Source organism: Umbelopsis ramanniana, assembly GCF_025399195.1.
Source record: "Umbelopsis ramanniana AG unplaced genomic scaffold K450scaffold_23, whole genome shotgun sequence".
Taxonomy (NCBI): Eukaryota; Fungi; Mucoromycota; class Umbelopsidomycetes; order Umbelopsidales; family Umbelopsidaceae; genus Umbelopsis; species Umbelopsis ramanniana.
The window spans coordinates 233030-248396 of record NW_026252109.1 but is presented as its reverse complement, the minus strand read 5'-3'; the positions used below and the strand labels follow the sequence as shown (position 1 = coordinate 248396).

Below are 15367 nucleotides of genomic sequence, written 5' to 3'. Positions count from 1 at the left end.
GCTATGGCACACTTGATTGGCTAGTGTAAATATTATTTGGATCAGCGAAACTTGATGACATGCACTTGCGGGGAGGTAGGACTTCATGCCAACCCAGCGTATTGTCTGTCGTGTTTTAGCAGTGGAAAATGAGATTATCATTGGTAGCCATTGCAGCGTCCACGCTGTCAATATGTTCTATGGCTCTTGGTATATATCGTACTGATTCCATGACTATTCAACCACTGTTTAAACTAACTCGTGTTTTTTCACGCCCAACAATAGCTCATTCAACCGTCTATATTGTGTCTGAAAAGAATGCCGCCAATCAAATACAGCCTAACGTAGCCGTTCCAGAGACCAGCTTCGCATCTTTCGCTACCCTACTTTCACACATCCTGGGCACGTCAGATAGACATACCGTCAATGTTCAAGACGCCAAAAATACATTCAGCTTGGTCAACGACGTCCTTGCCTCATCGCCCGCACTTGACCGTTCCAACTTGTTCTCCAAGTTGAAGGGAAGCATGTTTATCTCTGTTGGAGGTGTACGTGACAGCCAAGGTTTGTAGCCGATACGGTTATCCATTTCATTTGTCCCACGTGGGGGGGGGTTTTTACCGAAAAATGCTGACACCTCGTTCCAGCTATTTTGCCCACCTACAACCCTACATTGACTGTCAGAGACGATCGCTCTGAAGATTTTGTCGCTTTGATGTCTGATCACAACAACTATCAGATCCAACGATCTTCATTTAGAGAAGATGGCGTTACTCGTTTCTTCGATGGCGAGGAGGTAGGTTTCAATTCTCATCCTGCGGACAGATGCTTTCATGGCGCTAAATCAGCCGATCTCAGATCTATGTCGCTGATGATGACGAAGCATTCGAACGCTTCAAGATTGCTTATCCCGAGATCAATGTTGGTGTGTTCGACATGAGCAATGATGTAAGTTGTACGCCAAAATTCAAAGAAAATGACTGAGCAAAGGGCACTAATATGGCGGCGTTATTCGTATCGGGTTTAATCAGGCGGACAAAACCTTTGTTGCAGAAATCGAGCATGTGCAAAATACCGTCAAGGACTTCGTTTTGGCTAGGGCAGACTCCGTTAAGCACAAAACCGATTACCTGACCATCCACATGACCAGCTTAGAGGTAGGTTACATGGTGCTGAGCACATCATTTCATTGAGCTGTTTCGGATTAATTGCGGTACATTTACCCTTACAGGGTCTGTTGGCTACGCACGGTGTTTCTTCCGAACAATACGCAACCGCACAGGCGGTGTTGAAGGACCTATTCGCAAAGGTATGCTGGCTGAAGCCAAAAGTACTTTTTTTTTTTCCATTGAAGAAGACTGGCTAACTGGGCTGCCCCATCAGACGCTGATCCCAGATTTTGAACAAGCATACGAGAACGATGAATATGCCTTCTCCACGTTTGTTCTCTCCCCCACTGTCAAGAGCCGTTTCCAAAAGCGTGCACCACCTGCTGCTTCTGCGGCCGCTCCCGACACGTGCTTCAAGGACATCGCAACCTGCGAAAACGAAACTGACCATTGTAGCGGACGAGGTTCTTGTGGCGCTGTAGTCGATACTCAATGTTATGCCTGTACATGCAATTCAACCAAGTTCCTCGGCGATTCATGCCAAGTAGAAGATATCTCCAGTGATTTCCAACTTTTGTTTTGGACATCCGTTGCCCTTATTCTCATGGTGGCCGGTGCCATCGCTGCTCTCATCAACTTGGGAGAAAACATGGAAGCTCCTCCGATTGTACAAGTGCCTACTAAGCAAGAGTAGATTCCCAAATGTACTGAGCATTTTACTTTATCCATATGGTTGCACGACAAGGTATTGCAAGCGGAAATGGTTCATGTCGTCCCACAAAGAAGTCACCACATGCATCATTTTTTTTTCTTTGAATTAAATTTCGTTTTTTATTCTATTGGGTTTGGTTGCATCATTTTCTCTGAAGAACAAAAAATAAAATCAGATGACTGAGGACAAACACAACAAAATGGGATGATAAGCCTCTTCCGGGATTATTGTCGAAGGGAATAATGGATGAGCTTTTTGAAGAAGAGGTTGTTAATCCGATCCAAAGACGGTGGTTCCAGTAGGTGGCTTGAACGACATGCGGGGAACAAATATAGAAGGGTGAACGACAAAGAAAACAAGGAGGCAGCATACACTCAGAACAGTGGTTAACATGGCGGCCCGACTACACCTCCTTCTCCATTTGTCGTCAGCTGAACTGGCGGTTTTTTCCAGATACCAAGCTCCAATTACCCAAATAATGGGACAAACGAACCCTCCCCAGAAGAAATAGTGACCCTTGGCTTGACTCCGGCGTTGTCGAGCGTACACCAACGGCAGCTGACCACTGCTGCTCTTTCCTTCCCTGAATTCGTGCCACATTTGCTTTACACGAGGCATCCCGCTTCTACTGTTACGGATAGACATACGACCATCCATTGTCAACCAACTATCCCTTGACTTGCGATTATCGTATTTGATTTTGTACAAGATCTTATACCGATCTATATCCTTGGTTCGAGGCACCACCACAGAGTCACGGATGAGAGATGGCCGTGGGTTACAGACGTGTGGAAGTGTTGCAGTACGAATCTTGTCCGATGTGATAGTTTGTACTTCGTCAGGGCTACAAGTTGCCAAGGCAGTAGGTGGGCAAGGTTGAATCACGGAATCCCATTGGGATGCATTGATTTTCTCTTCCTCCGTGTGGTCTTCACCATGAGGAAGGGTTTCAATGTCCACAAGGTCATCACTCGACGCGGGGGATTCTTCCTCCTCTGCAGGCGACAAGGGTAGTGCCGGTAAATCTTTTTCTTCAGCATGGATTTGAGAATGCTCTTCTTCTATATCGAGGAATACAGAGTCCTGGCTATCGTCTTCCTCTACAAGCTGTACGCTGATTTTCTCAGTCTTTATATTGGAAGTGTTATCTGTTGTATATTCTTCTTTTATAACAGGTAACCTCAGAATTTTGTCGTTGAGCGCTTTGGTCACGATGGATTTGGGTAGTTCCTTTTGTCCTGGAGTGGAGATTACCAGACCGGTCAAGGTCCATAAAGTTTCTAACATATTATCTGATAAAGCGAGTGAGGCTCAATGTTGCTGCGGACAACATATATTTACTGTATAGTTTACCTGGAGGAGGGAATCAGCTTGGACGGAAAGAAGAAATAGCCATGAATAAAAAGATACAGTGGCCTCGGAAGTGATTCATACTAAATATATTTAATCTCGTTTGTAGAGTACTCATTTATGATCTATCTTATAATCAAGGAATTGGGCAACAATGCAATAAATGTCCACTCTTTGATTTTTATCAGAGAGCTACTAGTTTATTTTGTAATTTGTATGCCGTGGTTTTTTAATTTGTGTCCGCGTGACCAGAACAGTAGAATGGTAAAAGGAAAAATGTAACAAGCGTCATCCCTAAGCGCTGCGAACAACATAAAGTAAAAAAAGACGTCTTGCCTGTAAATATTTTGCAGCCGTATTTCGTCAGAAGGATTTTGTTTAGTGGCATTTGCCAATGTTACTTACTATTTGTACGGTATGGATGGTAACCGCATTAGCTTTGTGCGCGATTAAAACATCAATCATGCAGATTTGACAAGAATAAACCCTAGTATTTCTCTGAAGTTGACACCACTGACTGATCAGAAGGTTATATCGAAGTGTGGAACCATCCACAGAGAGGTTCAGCGCAGACTTGATCATTTACCAGATAAGCTAGGATACTTGGTGGTCAGCCGGTTTCATCACATTTCCAAACAATTATAAGCTTTTATTTTTTTTTCCCTGCCCGAGCACTGACTTCTCCCGAACTAAACGTTTCTTCCATCCCTCTTCTTTTACTTCATTGCACTTTGCGCATTCAGTAAAACTGATATTGATTACTGGAATTAGTGCATTTCCCGTTTTTTCTTTCCAAACCACATTAAAGAAAAATCTACAGTTGTTCGAATTTTGGAGCTGATCAACTTTTTTGTTTCTGTTACTACTGAAGTAACGAAGTTATCCTTTTATCCCAAATATCGTAACACTTCAGCTGTTACAACATGGTCTATTCAAAAAACCTGCAGGAAACAAATCCATCCATCCCTACGAAACCGCTTCCCGAAGGCAAGGTGTATAATATGGCAGATTTGATGCCTTCCACTCCGTTGTCAGCTTTACCGCAAGACCCCATGACAGCGCGACATAAAGGCAAAGAAAAAGAAATCCCGTTTGAATCAATCAGGTACCAGCCATTGATGGCCAATCATCGCCAACACAACCACCATGAAACCCCCAACTATACAGAAATGAATCCTGATAACCGGTTCGAAGCGCTTCATCCTACATCGACTGTACCGGGTATGTTCCATCCAAAGCGAATTCTTTTTCCTGATAATTTTTTTTCGGATAGATTCCGGATACTAAATTCAGTTCACTCCTTTGCATACGCTCTGTATTTCTACAGAAGGTAAGAACAGTGTTAAATGGGCATCGCTGTCTATCAGTTTTTTGACCTTACTAAGGCTTATCTTGCAAATCAGCATTTAACAGGGTCGTGCCAAATAATGGGCTACCATCACCAGGTGGCGAAATTTTTGCAATGAGTGCACAATTTCCCACTATGGAGCCACACGTTCCCATGCAGACAATGGTAGCCAACCCACCAATAGCTTCCACCTCGGCGGCACCACTAGACAGTCACTTCGATCCATCCACTGCCCTCCCATACGAATTTTTAGCAAATTATATTGAAAGCATCTTCTTTAACTACCACGGATTTTACGAGTACTATGTTAATCGACCGAATTCACTTCTACTCCCGGCGGTTCCTATTCCCATGCCTAACATGTCTAACAAAGCAAACCGCGCCATGGAAAGCTCCACGGTGCAAATTAATCAACCATTGGCTCCAGAACACCAAATCATTGAAGAACCATCCATAGTCCACACAACAAATACAAGCCCGCAGTTATCCGTGACAAGATCGACTGCTGCAAGTCAGTCTCATGACAATTTAAGGGCGGTTACACAGGCCCATTCAACGACCAAAGCTATCACCACCCTTCATGGCCATTATGACATAAAAGAAGAAGCTGAACTTCAGCAATCACCCAGTTTTCCAATGAGAGCACCTGAACTTTCTCGCAGCCAGTCCATTGGAATGGACGATCTGTCGCCGCACTATGATCAAGAAATGAGTGGCGACGACGACTCCAACGATTATGCTGACACCGAAGACCTTCTGGTACCGGACGCTTCTATTACTGAGCTGAACGTCGGCTTGGACCTCACTCCAATTGAACAGGGAGTCCGTTTCCCTGGTGATCAATATACACCCGTATGGGTGAGGTTTCAAGGCAGACGCAGACAAGGACGATGCGAACAATGTGTCCACCTCAACCGAAAGATCCTCTGGTTCAAGCTTAGAACTAGCCAGTACTTGTGAGCACTAACTCATACTGCATATTAAACACGAAAGCCGCCCGCTCACTAAGCTCTCTTTTACAGATACCATAAACTAAACGCCCACGGTATCATTCATGCTACAGGCAGACCGTTCAACAAACCCATCGACGTTCGTATGAATGTCGACGGTACCCGCGAAGGATGGTGCCATGTCTGTAATACATACCAGATGGCTTACACTCCTCGTGGCCGGCCGCCCATGTCACGCTGGGCCCCTTGGTACAGACATGTGTACACGGTAATGTAGCCTGAACGATTGCCCGTTACGAATTCTTCCTAAATTACTTACTTGCCTTTTTATATATATATACAGTGTCACCCCGTCTGCAGTTACCGAAAGCGCTCTCGTATAGGATAAAGGCACCATCAATGAGATGCTTATCTCTTTGCCTTCGCGTTTCTCTCGGAAGAAACGATTCATTTTACTCACATCTTCCCCTCGCATAAGAGGTCCACTTTTTGTTTCTTACGGTTTTTTCTCATTCGAGTACAGTTCCTGTATTCCATGTTAATACCGCTTCTCCTATCTCAAGGTAATAAGTTACTCTAAACGACATTCTTACAATGTCTCTTCTACCTGTGGATAAATAGTTGATGTCCTTTGTTGCAAGTCGCTCCTCATTAGCATAATCTCACGAGATGTATGGCGCCTTCACTGAGCGTGTGTCCATATCAAAAATAGCATCCATTCTGTAATTATTTACCTCCATTTTGTTGCATAGATCTTTCTGTTTGGGGGTGGTGATCATAGTAAGCAGATCTCAGCTTTGATGTCATGGAAGCTGCTGATATGGCTAGGATGGGGTCACTTGAGCGAATGTCCCTATACCAGCCGAAAGATAAGTGTGGTAGCTGTCAAAGGTCCAGACTTGTACTCCGGGTAAAGACTTCACTATGTTAAAAAAGTGAACCTTTTTTTTTTTTTTTTTTTACATATCACTTTAGGAACATAACGGAAAATGAAAGACTAAGCAGCCTTTCCACTTCGACCTAGGCAATAGCTTCGTGCACCATTGCCTGGACTAGCGGGCCGCTCAGCCTTGAACCAATGATCAAACCTCGGACCAGGTGAGGTATCCACCATTCATTATAAGCAACGTGCTTCAATGTTTATGCTGCCTTATTGTCCATATCCTGCCAATGATGATGTATACCAATACGGTGGGATGACCACAGCCTTGGTCATAGCACACTCTTTCCGTTCCATACCACTGGACCTCTTTGGCGACGAAAATGTCGGAATTGGTCTGAAACGACAAATGATGTATATAAACAATTCAAGATTGTAATAAAATGAAAATAAAGACCCAGGTAACAGTCAGTCAATTTCAACATTTTTATTCTCGATCCTCCGATGCTTTCCATGGTCTTTGCTATTTTGATGATGTAACGCATTTTTCTCTACAAGATGGACTCACTTCATGTCCCAAATGTTTGGGCTGAGTCCATATGGCTCGGGAGTTAATCTATACTTAACTTGGTGTACAGCACAAATCTGAGTAACTGTCAACTTGGAGCTATGGGGTCTGTGTGGTCGGAAAAACGACCATTGTGAATAAATGACGGCCAAACTTCTACAAGCAACGATTTATCATGACAACTGTTTTACAAGGAAATATTATAAAGATCAGAATTGCTTTGGATTTTCATGGAGGTTTCCGCACGTACCTGCAGTTCCAATACTCTCCGTAGCGGTGTCTACCGTCTCTTATGTCATTGATTACAGCATGGTGAAATATATCACGACGACTCCTTATGCTTGTTCGATACAGAACAACTTGGTTACGCTGGTCGGTGACTTTGCAGCCTGAATAGTTTTATAAGAGACAGACGAGGCCAGAATTAAAAATTTGCCGCAGTGTAGACCTGAGGCACCTTCGGACTGCGTTTGATTTGTCAAAGCTGGCCCACTGTGACCACTGAATTATAAAGGTCAGTGCTCCAGTCCGTCCCCGCCTACCGCAGCTATACCATGAAGCAGCGATTCAGCGCCCTCGACGTTCGAGCAACTGTAGCCAACCTAAAAGAAAGGTAGACCGTGTGATCATTTCGCAAGGCATTACATAACTCATGCTGACCTTGTTCCAAAAGGTTGATTGGGCTTCGAGTCCAAAACATATATGATGTCACTTCACGAACATTGCTGTTCAAGTTCGCCAAGGTCAGTTCGTAACCTTCCTTACTCATAAATCACCCATCGTACTCATACCTATGACCATTAGCCCGACTCCAAAGAACTCGTTCTAATAGAATCAGGAATCCGACTTCACTCGACCCAGTTCGCACGAGACAAGTCAGCTATGCCGTCTCATTTTTGTGGCAAGGTGCAGTGTTGTTGATATCACAGTCTCCAAAACCAATGTGTCAATCTAACCATAGAGTCAATGATATCATAGCTACGTAAACATCTGAGAACCCGTCGACTGCTCAATGTTCGTCAGCTGGGATCAGATCGTATTGTGGATTTCGAGTTTGCTGGCGGCGAGCTGACGGCTGGATATCACATCATTGTCGAATTTTATGCATCTGTAAGTGGAAGAGGCTGGGAAGCGAGAAAAGAACTATCATCTTACCAGGATTTGTTTGTTGGCTAGGGTAACATCATTCTCACAGATCACGAATATCGTATCTTGACACTGTTGCGTGTGGTTCAACCCAGCGAAAACGTTAAAATGGCAATCGGTGAGATTTATGATGCCAAAAGCATTGCGCGAGACTTTCAGTCGGTGCAGTTAGAAAAGCTGCAAACCGTCTTGCGAGCTGCCGGTCCTAAAGATGTGCTTAAGAAGGTCATCAATACAAACTTTGGTAAGTTAGCGAAGTTCATTCCGAGTCTCTACGCCATCACATTTTCTAATCATTGCAATTCAAATTGCAAGATTATGGTCCGTCCCTATCAGAACATGCTATCTTGGTAGCCAAATTGGATCCGAATTTGAAGGCTGCCACCGATATGGATACCAGTGAAGGTTTGCCCCTCCCTCATCTGTTCAGATACAAAGGTGATTCAAATGTCTAATTTTTTTTTCATTTCATGTTGGTGAAAAAAGGTTCACCTCAAATGAAGGCCCTATTGGAAGCTTTGGAGGAAGCCGATAAATTGATTGAAGCGGTTGGAACCACGGTTCCGAAGGGATACATCATTTTGAAGGAGACAGAAAAGAAGAATGAAGATGGAACTAATCTCGAGCTGTATGTATTGGCATGGCGTGTTGATGTGTGGTCCAGGTGGGCATAAACTGACACTCTATGTCTCCAGCTACGATGAATTCCATCCACATTTGTACGAACAGCACAAGTCTCGACCTTTCAAGGAGTACGATACTTTTGATGCTGCGGTTGATCAGTTCTTTTCCGAAATCGAGTCTCAAAAGATTGATATGAAGGCTAGATCACAGGTAATGTGCTGGTCGTGCTGCTTGGCATAAGGTTTAGTTGACTGGTACTGACATATAAGCCCTATAGGAAGAGAATGCAGCCAAGAAACTGGAGGCTGCCAGACGAGAGCAAATGAACCGTATCCACGGACTGGAAAGCTTGCAACTTACAAACGTCCGCAAGGCTCAGCTTATTGAAAACAATCTGCAGATGGCAGATGCTGCTATCTTGATTATTCGTAATGCCATCGCTACTGGTATGGATTGGAGAGAACTGGAGGATTTAGTAAAGGACGAGCAAAAGCGCGGTAATCCCATCGCTTTGATGATCGATTCCTTGAAACTAGAGACCAATCAAGTTTCTTTACGGTTGAGGTACGTCAGACAAGGTCTAGTTGACACACTGTCACCCACATTTTAATCAAACGATCCTATAACCAGCGACCCTGACTATGAGTCCAGCGAAGAAGATTCCTCAGATGAAGACGATGAGAAGGTTGAAAAGGAACGCAAAGAGCCTTCCAAGGTCGATGTGGATATTTATCTGACAGCTTTTGCAAATGCTCGAAAGTACTATGACCAAAAACGTGCCACTGCTGCCAAACATGAAAAAACCATTGCCGCTTCAGAAAGGGTACGACTTGGTAAATTGGATTTATTCTCCTTGATAATATCTCTGGTGTTAACATTGTTTTCTCTTGGTAGGCTATGAAGTCAGCAGAAAGAAAGATCAAACAGGAGCTGAAGGAATCTAAAATCACAGCCACCGTTAGCAAGATTCGCAAGCCTTTCTGGTTTGAAAAGTTTCTTTGGTTTATTTCCACTGAAAACTATCTCGTTATTGCTGGTAGAGATATGCAGCAAAACGAACTTCTCGTCAAGCGGTACCTTAGCAAAGGTAAGCTCGTGTCTATGAAGTCAAGTTGTTGCGGGTGTTTTTTGCCATTTTTACCAACCCGTCTGTCGCTGCCCCGTAGATGATGTCTATGTCCATGCGGATCTACATGGTGCTGCTTCGGTCATTATCAAAAACTCCAACCCTGGCCACGAAATCCCTCCAAACACGTTGCATCAAGCTGGTATCATGTCGGTTTGTCAGAGCAAAGCATGGGAGGCAAAGATTGTCACTAGTGCCTACTGGGTGCTTCCTGATCAGGTGTCCAAGTCTGCCCCAACTGGAGAGTACTTGACCACAGGATCATTTATGATCCGAGGCAAGAAAAACTTTTTGCCGCCGGTGCAGTTGGTGTATGGGTTTGGGTATTTGTTCAAGCTGGACGATGCTTCCCTTGGAAACCACGTCAAAGAACGACGCTATCTGGCTACTGATGAAACTGATGAATCAAAGGTAGATGCAGAAAAGGAGAAGGAGTCAAAAACAGGGGAGAAGGCGACACCAGAAAAGCAGGAACCACCGGAACCAGTAGATGTTGAGCACAACGTTCCTAGTGCCAACTCTGAGGCATCATTCGATGGCCTGCAAAGCACTGAGAATTCAGCAGCGGCTAGTGTCACTAGCGAAATTTCTGATCAACAGCTGTCTACTGACTTTGAGCAAGACGGTGAAAGCGGAGGTAGGTCTAACATAATGGGTTAATGGTCGAAAATACGAATTTCTGATCTTGGAACATTTAGGTGAAGAGCAGTCCTCTGGACAAACGACTTCTCAAGATCAGTCTGTCGCTAGCGATAGCAGCGATGATGATGACGAAGATATGGCGTTCCCTGACACCCAAGTGAATCAACCAGCAGCAGGCGGCTCTCAATGGGATAAATACAACCTACAAACCCTTGGCGACGATGAAGATGCTTTCGATCAAGACGGAGCGTCCCAGCATGACACAGACACCGTAAGCGAGCAGTTTGTAATTGTACATACCGTCTATTCTCATGATGTCTCACACCGTTCGTTTGATGGGCATTTAGAGAAAGTCATACATCACTGCCAAGCAGCGACGAATGATGAAAAAGGGCAAAACTTTGGATGAATTAACACAGTCACCTGAGCCAGAGGCGAATGAAGCAAAGCAGACTCCTAACAAAGAGGTAAAGATGGGGTTTATATTACTTGCCACGCTTGAAATTGCGTATTAAAGCATCCTTGATTCAGGTTAACAAGGACAGCAAGAAATCTCAGCCAATAGCACCGTCCCGTGGTAAGAAGGGCAAGAGCAAGAAAATCAAAGAAAAATATGCTGATCAGGATGAGGAAGAGCGAGAGTTACGCATGGAACTGTTGGGTGTAAGTGTTTTCCCCTTTGTTTTTTTTTTTACCCGTGTGTACCGATCAAGCCAAGTAACATCGTTCTAGTCCAATAAAGGGCCTCAACCAAAGGGTAAAAAGGCTAAGAAGGAAGCGCAAGCCAAGACAGAGAGTCTTGCCCGCCAGCTTGCCAAAGAAAAGGCTAAACAAGAATACGAGCGAAAACGTGCGGAAGCTGCGGCTGCAGGTGAAGCAGCAGCTGCTGAAGCTCCTGTCAAGACCAGAGTAAGTTCATGGATCTACTATTTACCAACCAGTACTGTTATTTACACCGGTTTTTATCGAACTAGGAAACTCGCGCGGAGAAGAAACAACAAACCGAAGAGATCAAGCAAATGCTGAAAGAGGAGAACATCACTGTTTTGGAAGCGGATGAAATTGTGAGTATCGCCTCCCTCAGCAGTGTTTGTATTGCACTATCTTACTGACGCATTTCGTTTGATGTGTTTAGGCCAACTTGTCCGTTCTGGACTCCCTCACTGCCCAACCTGTTCCCGAGGACATTTTGCATTTTGCCATACCCATTTGCGCTCCCTATACAGCTCTGCAAAAGTACAAGTACAAGGTCAAGCTCGTGCCTGGCAGTGGAAAGAAAGGAAAAGGTAAGAAGAATACACGGTGGCGTGGAAAAGTCACAACCCATTCACCCTTGTCTCCTCCATCAGCTGTCAAGCAGGTAGAAGCACTCTTCTTAGGCCACCATGAAGCAACCGAGCGTGAAAAGGAGCTCATCAAGAGCGTGCCAGACATGGAGTCGATCGGAACCATGATGAGTAAGGTCAAGGTCCTGTCGCCCAATATGGAGGCTGATAAGAAGGGAGGCAAGAAGTTCAGCAAGAAGAAATGATACGTTATTGTTTGAATCGGTCAATGATAGAATGCATCTATTTTTGCAAAGTATTGACAGAACGCACACAACTAATAAAAAATATACACGATTATACAAAAAAGAAATACTAAAGATGAGAGGGGGAAAAAAGAAAAAACGACTAGTTTTTTGTACGAATGAGCAGCAGCACTCTTTGAATGACTGGTTTGTTAAAGACAGTATAGAGGAAACGTTTTTGTTTTCTGGTTGTTGGTGTGAATATTTACCAATACATCATGTTGGATGTGTTGGTGTTGTTATTATCTTGTCTTTGGTAACCAGGACCTTTGGGTAGGTCGTTGTTATAGTAATTGAACAAGGAACTGTTGGCAGGCACGGGCGGCAATTTCGGGGGTGGTGGCACGGTCATATTATCTACACCAGGTAAAGATTTCGGGGGCATATGCGGTAAAGCAGGCTGATGTGATCCAGGTCCCATTGGTGAGTGATTATTAGGCTGACGGTACATTTGCATTTGGGGATCCGGGTTCCCTTGCTGCTGTTGTTGCATTCCTTGCGATCCAAGGTAGCTATTCCATTCTTCTATATCCAACGACGACGGTACTCCCCAAAACGCAGTAGCAAGTGGATCATAGTTCGTTTGACTAGGTCCTAAAACAGTACCTGGTGCAGCGAACGGATCCATCGTCGAGGTTCCAGCTTCCATGGGTTGACCAAGTCCCATTTGTGATTGAGCCGGTGAGTACGAGTAACCTGAAGCATTGGCCTCGACAGGATGATCGTATACATGCCCTGGCGGTGGTGGACGCTGGGATGCATCGGATGGATGCTTTGCGCCGTAGGGTTCCGTCGTTCCTTGCATTTGCTCTACGGCTTTGAGATCATTTCCTCCGCCATTGGCGCTTTGTTTCCTTTGTAACCATTGCTGAGGTGATCCTCTGTGTCGCTCGAAGCTAGTACTGGGTCCTGATTTCAAAGCGAATGATTCATCTTGGCTGGTCAGGTCTTCGGCTTTATACTGAGGTGGACGTTGTTCCAGATCAATATCGCGGACACCCAATAAACCTCCCAAAATACTACTACTGCGAGCGGCCGTGTTCCAAGTTCGTTCAATCACGCTCAAAAACTTCATGATCATATGAATGCGATTTTTGGAGTCTTGGACGATCTCACGGTCCATAACAGAGGATGCGTTATGTACAAAAATGATGGCTCCCGTGAAGATGGCATAGATGAGATAATTGTGAACATATCTTAGCTTTCCAGTTTCGAACATGCCCTGCGCGATATCCACAATAGCGTCGGCTGCCGCGCTACATCGAACCCAGGAGGGTGATTGATGTGAATCATTGGATTGCTTTGCAGCGGGTATCATTGGTCGATATAAAAGAACGACAGCAGCATGATAAAACATATGGAGTTGGCATTTCGCTACGCTGGCAGACGTGCCCGTGGCATGATTGGATTGACTTTGCAACTCCGGTGGAAGGGATTCCAACCATGTCGATAACTTTTTTTCTAAAGTGTTGATGACACCATTCATATTTTGGCTGAATGCTGATTCTCGCGCCTTAACATAGTAGGTGTTTTGGATAATGTAGCCCAAAATTTTGATGATCTGTATCAGGTGCTGGAATTGATCGATGACAGCGGAGCCATTAACGAGCCCCGCAGACCCGTCGGGCACATCTGGCAATGAAATGTCGCAGTCGGCTTCGTCAATCGTAAAAGTGCGGCCATAGGTAGCACTGGTGATACGATCAATCACAAAACAGCACCAAAATACTCTTTTTCGCTCTTCTTTAACGTCGTCTGGAATGTTCCATTCATCACAGTTTCGATTTAAGCCGATATCTGAAGCAAACCGGAAAGCCTACATTAAACAATTAGTAAGAAGGTTAGCTTTTGCAAATGATCCAATCAAAATGAAAAGGTATTTTTTTTTTACCATTCCATTATAAAGCCAGGCTCGCGTGGACCGCATGGCGCCATGCTGATGACTTGACATTAATAACAGTGCTTGAATAGTGGATATTTTGGAAACATCATGTTCAGCTTCGAGTAGAATACGAGCTCTTTCAAAGAAAATATCACCAGCTGTTCCAGCCAGGCTGGGATCACTTCGAACGCGTGGATCATTGGAGACTCTGGAGGCAACGGCGTATATAGCATTCAGTAAGATTGGTGGAACAGGCGGAGTCCCTTTTGTCCCATTTATAGTTGCCAAGAACTTGTCTTTGTGTAGCAAAGGTAAAAATGGATAGAAATGCTCGAAATACAGGCCAATTAGATGATCTGATAGATCAGGTGGAGGTAATTCAAATGGATCAAGCATTCTTTGTCGGTCCACTGACATTTCAGATTCGTTGCGTTGTTGATAACTTCTACGAGGGATAAAATATGCCCCGTTTTGCAGAGGTTTGAGTTTGGGGATCATATATAAACCAGAAGATTTTCCAATATATCGCATTTGCCCACTTTCATCCATTGACAGTTGTCCTACAGGATCACGCGATGCTCTCTCTTTTGAAGAACTCGAGGCGTTGCTCGCTGCTGTTGGGTCGTCATAGAGTAAAAGTGATGTCGGAGGTGGCAATTCATTTTCCCGTTGGCCGGGAGACGAAGAGGATCGCTGACGGTAGTGCCCTTCCCTATCATTCGTTGCTGTAGACGACCATGATGACGAATGATGATGCCCGTTCATATCTGCCTTTGACGAAGACCGTCGCACTGGTCGAGAATTAATTGTCTCTCCCTGCGGCGTTTCAAGTGGCGTATTCAATTCGGCTGCTGCTGCTCTGGCAAACATAGTATCACTTGCTGCCACGTCCCCTAACAGTGCTTCCATTCGATTGAGACGAGTTTCGATGGCTTCAATGTATCCCTTGGGTGGACCTCGCTGTAAAAAAACCAATGATACATTTTTTTTAAATAGGGAAGGACCCCGTCAGTACTCCATCTTTGGTACCCGTGCGCAGTTGCCCCATATTGTTGCCCAAATCGCTCACCTTCTTGGTCGTATCTTTGTATGTACACAGGTAACTGAATTGCTGGCAGTTACTACAGACTGGAATCAGCCCGTCGCATTTGACTTTTTTCCGGCGACACAAGTCACTATTGTTCAGAGGCATGATTAACGACTCATCAACGTACCATCCCATTCGCCACCTTCATCAGCCGCTCGTAAAGCAAACTTACCATGCCCGACTGACTCTTTGTCTCTTGCTGTCGTCCCCATTAATAGACATTGCGGCCCAATTGCCTAAAGTTCACAGAAATGCCAAAGGGCACGAGAAAAAAAGAGGTTGCTTGGGAGATGGTTGCCTGTTGCTTGTCAAGTTTCTTTTGTAGACTCTTGACAGAAAGGTGTGTGCGAGGCAAAAGTAAAGGTGAAGAGGAGGTCCGAACACTGCGAAGCTT

The 15367-nt window shown here is 44.6% G+C and overlaps 5 protein-coding genes across 5 annotated transcripts; 3 read left to right on the top strand and 2 right to left on the bottom strand.

Moving 5' to 3' along the window:
• The first annotated feature begins 107 nt into the window (after positions 1-107).
• K450DRAFT_238710 (uncharacterized protein) lies at positions 108-2179 on the top strand. Its single transcript, XM_051588646.1, has 7 exons — positions 108-189; positions 265-543; positions 627-775; positions 838-927; positions 1011-1136; positions 1211-1288; positions 1363-2179. The coding sequence occupies exons 1-7, from the start codon at positions 129-131 to the stop codon at positions 1780-1782; spliced, it is 1203 nt and encodes a 400-aa protein (XP_051445221.1). The 5' UTR covers positions 108-128; the 3' UTR covers positions 1783-2179.
• Positions 2071-3087, bottom strand: K450DRAFT_271321 (uncharacterized protein; the record flags this gene model as incomplete). Its single annotated transcript, XM_051593003.1, has 1 exon — positions 2071-3087. One exon carries the CDS (start codon positions 3085-3087, stop codon positions 2071-2073), a length of 1017 nt encoding a protein of 338 aa, XP_051445220.1.
• A 986-nt stretch (positions 3088-4073) lies between these two features.
• Positions 4074-5725, top strand: K450DRAFT_271320 (uncharacterized protein; the record flags this gene model as incomplete). The annotated part of the gene is made up of 4 exons (XM_051593002.1): positions 4074-4371; positions 4444-4480; positions 4564-5454; positions 5521-5725. 4 exons carry the CDS (start codon positions 4074-4076, stop codon positions 5723-5725), a joined length of 1431 nt encoding a protein of 476 aa, XP_051445219.1.
• A 1692-nt stretch (positions 5726-7417) lies between these two features.
• K450DRAFT_238706 (uncharacterized protein) lies at positions 7418-12087 on the top strand. The gene is made up of 19 exons (XM_051588645.1): positions 7418-7509; positions 7570-7639; positions 7701-7802; positions 7875-8006; positions 8073-8286; positions 8358-8447; positions 8529-8670; positions 8738-8876; positions 8944-9230; positions 9297-9489; positions 9561-9753; positions 9833-10429; positions 10491-10705; positions 10782-10901; positions 10966-11097; positions 11167-11343; positions 11409-11498; positions 11570-11720; positions 11784-12087. Exons 1-19 carry the CDS (start codon positions 7451-7453, stop codon positions 11963-11965), a joined length of 3285 nt encoding a protein of 1094 aa, XP_051445218.1. The 5' UTR covers positions 7418-7450; the 3' UTR covers positions 11966-12087.
• Positions 12048-15366, bottom strand: K450DRAFT_238703 (uncharacterized protein). Its single transcript, XM_051588644.1, has 5 exons — positions 15146-15366; positions 14956-15061; positions 13896-14846; positions 12593-13820; positions 12048-12457 (listed from the first exon to the last, which is right to left on the bottom strand). Exons 1-5 carry the CDS (start codon positions 15193-15195, stop codon positions 12210-12212), a joined length of 2583 nt encoding a protein of 860 aa, XP_051445217.1. The 5' UTR covers positions 15196-15366; the 3' UTR covers positions 12048-12209.
• Position 15367: the final 1 nt, after the last annotated feature.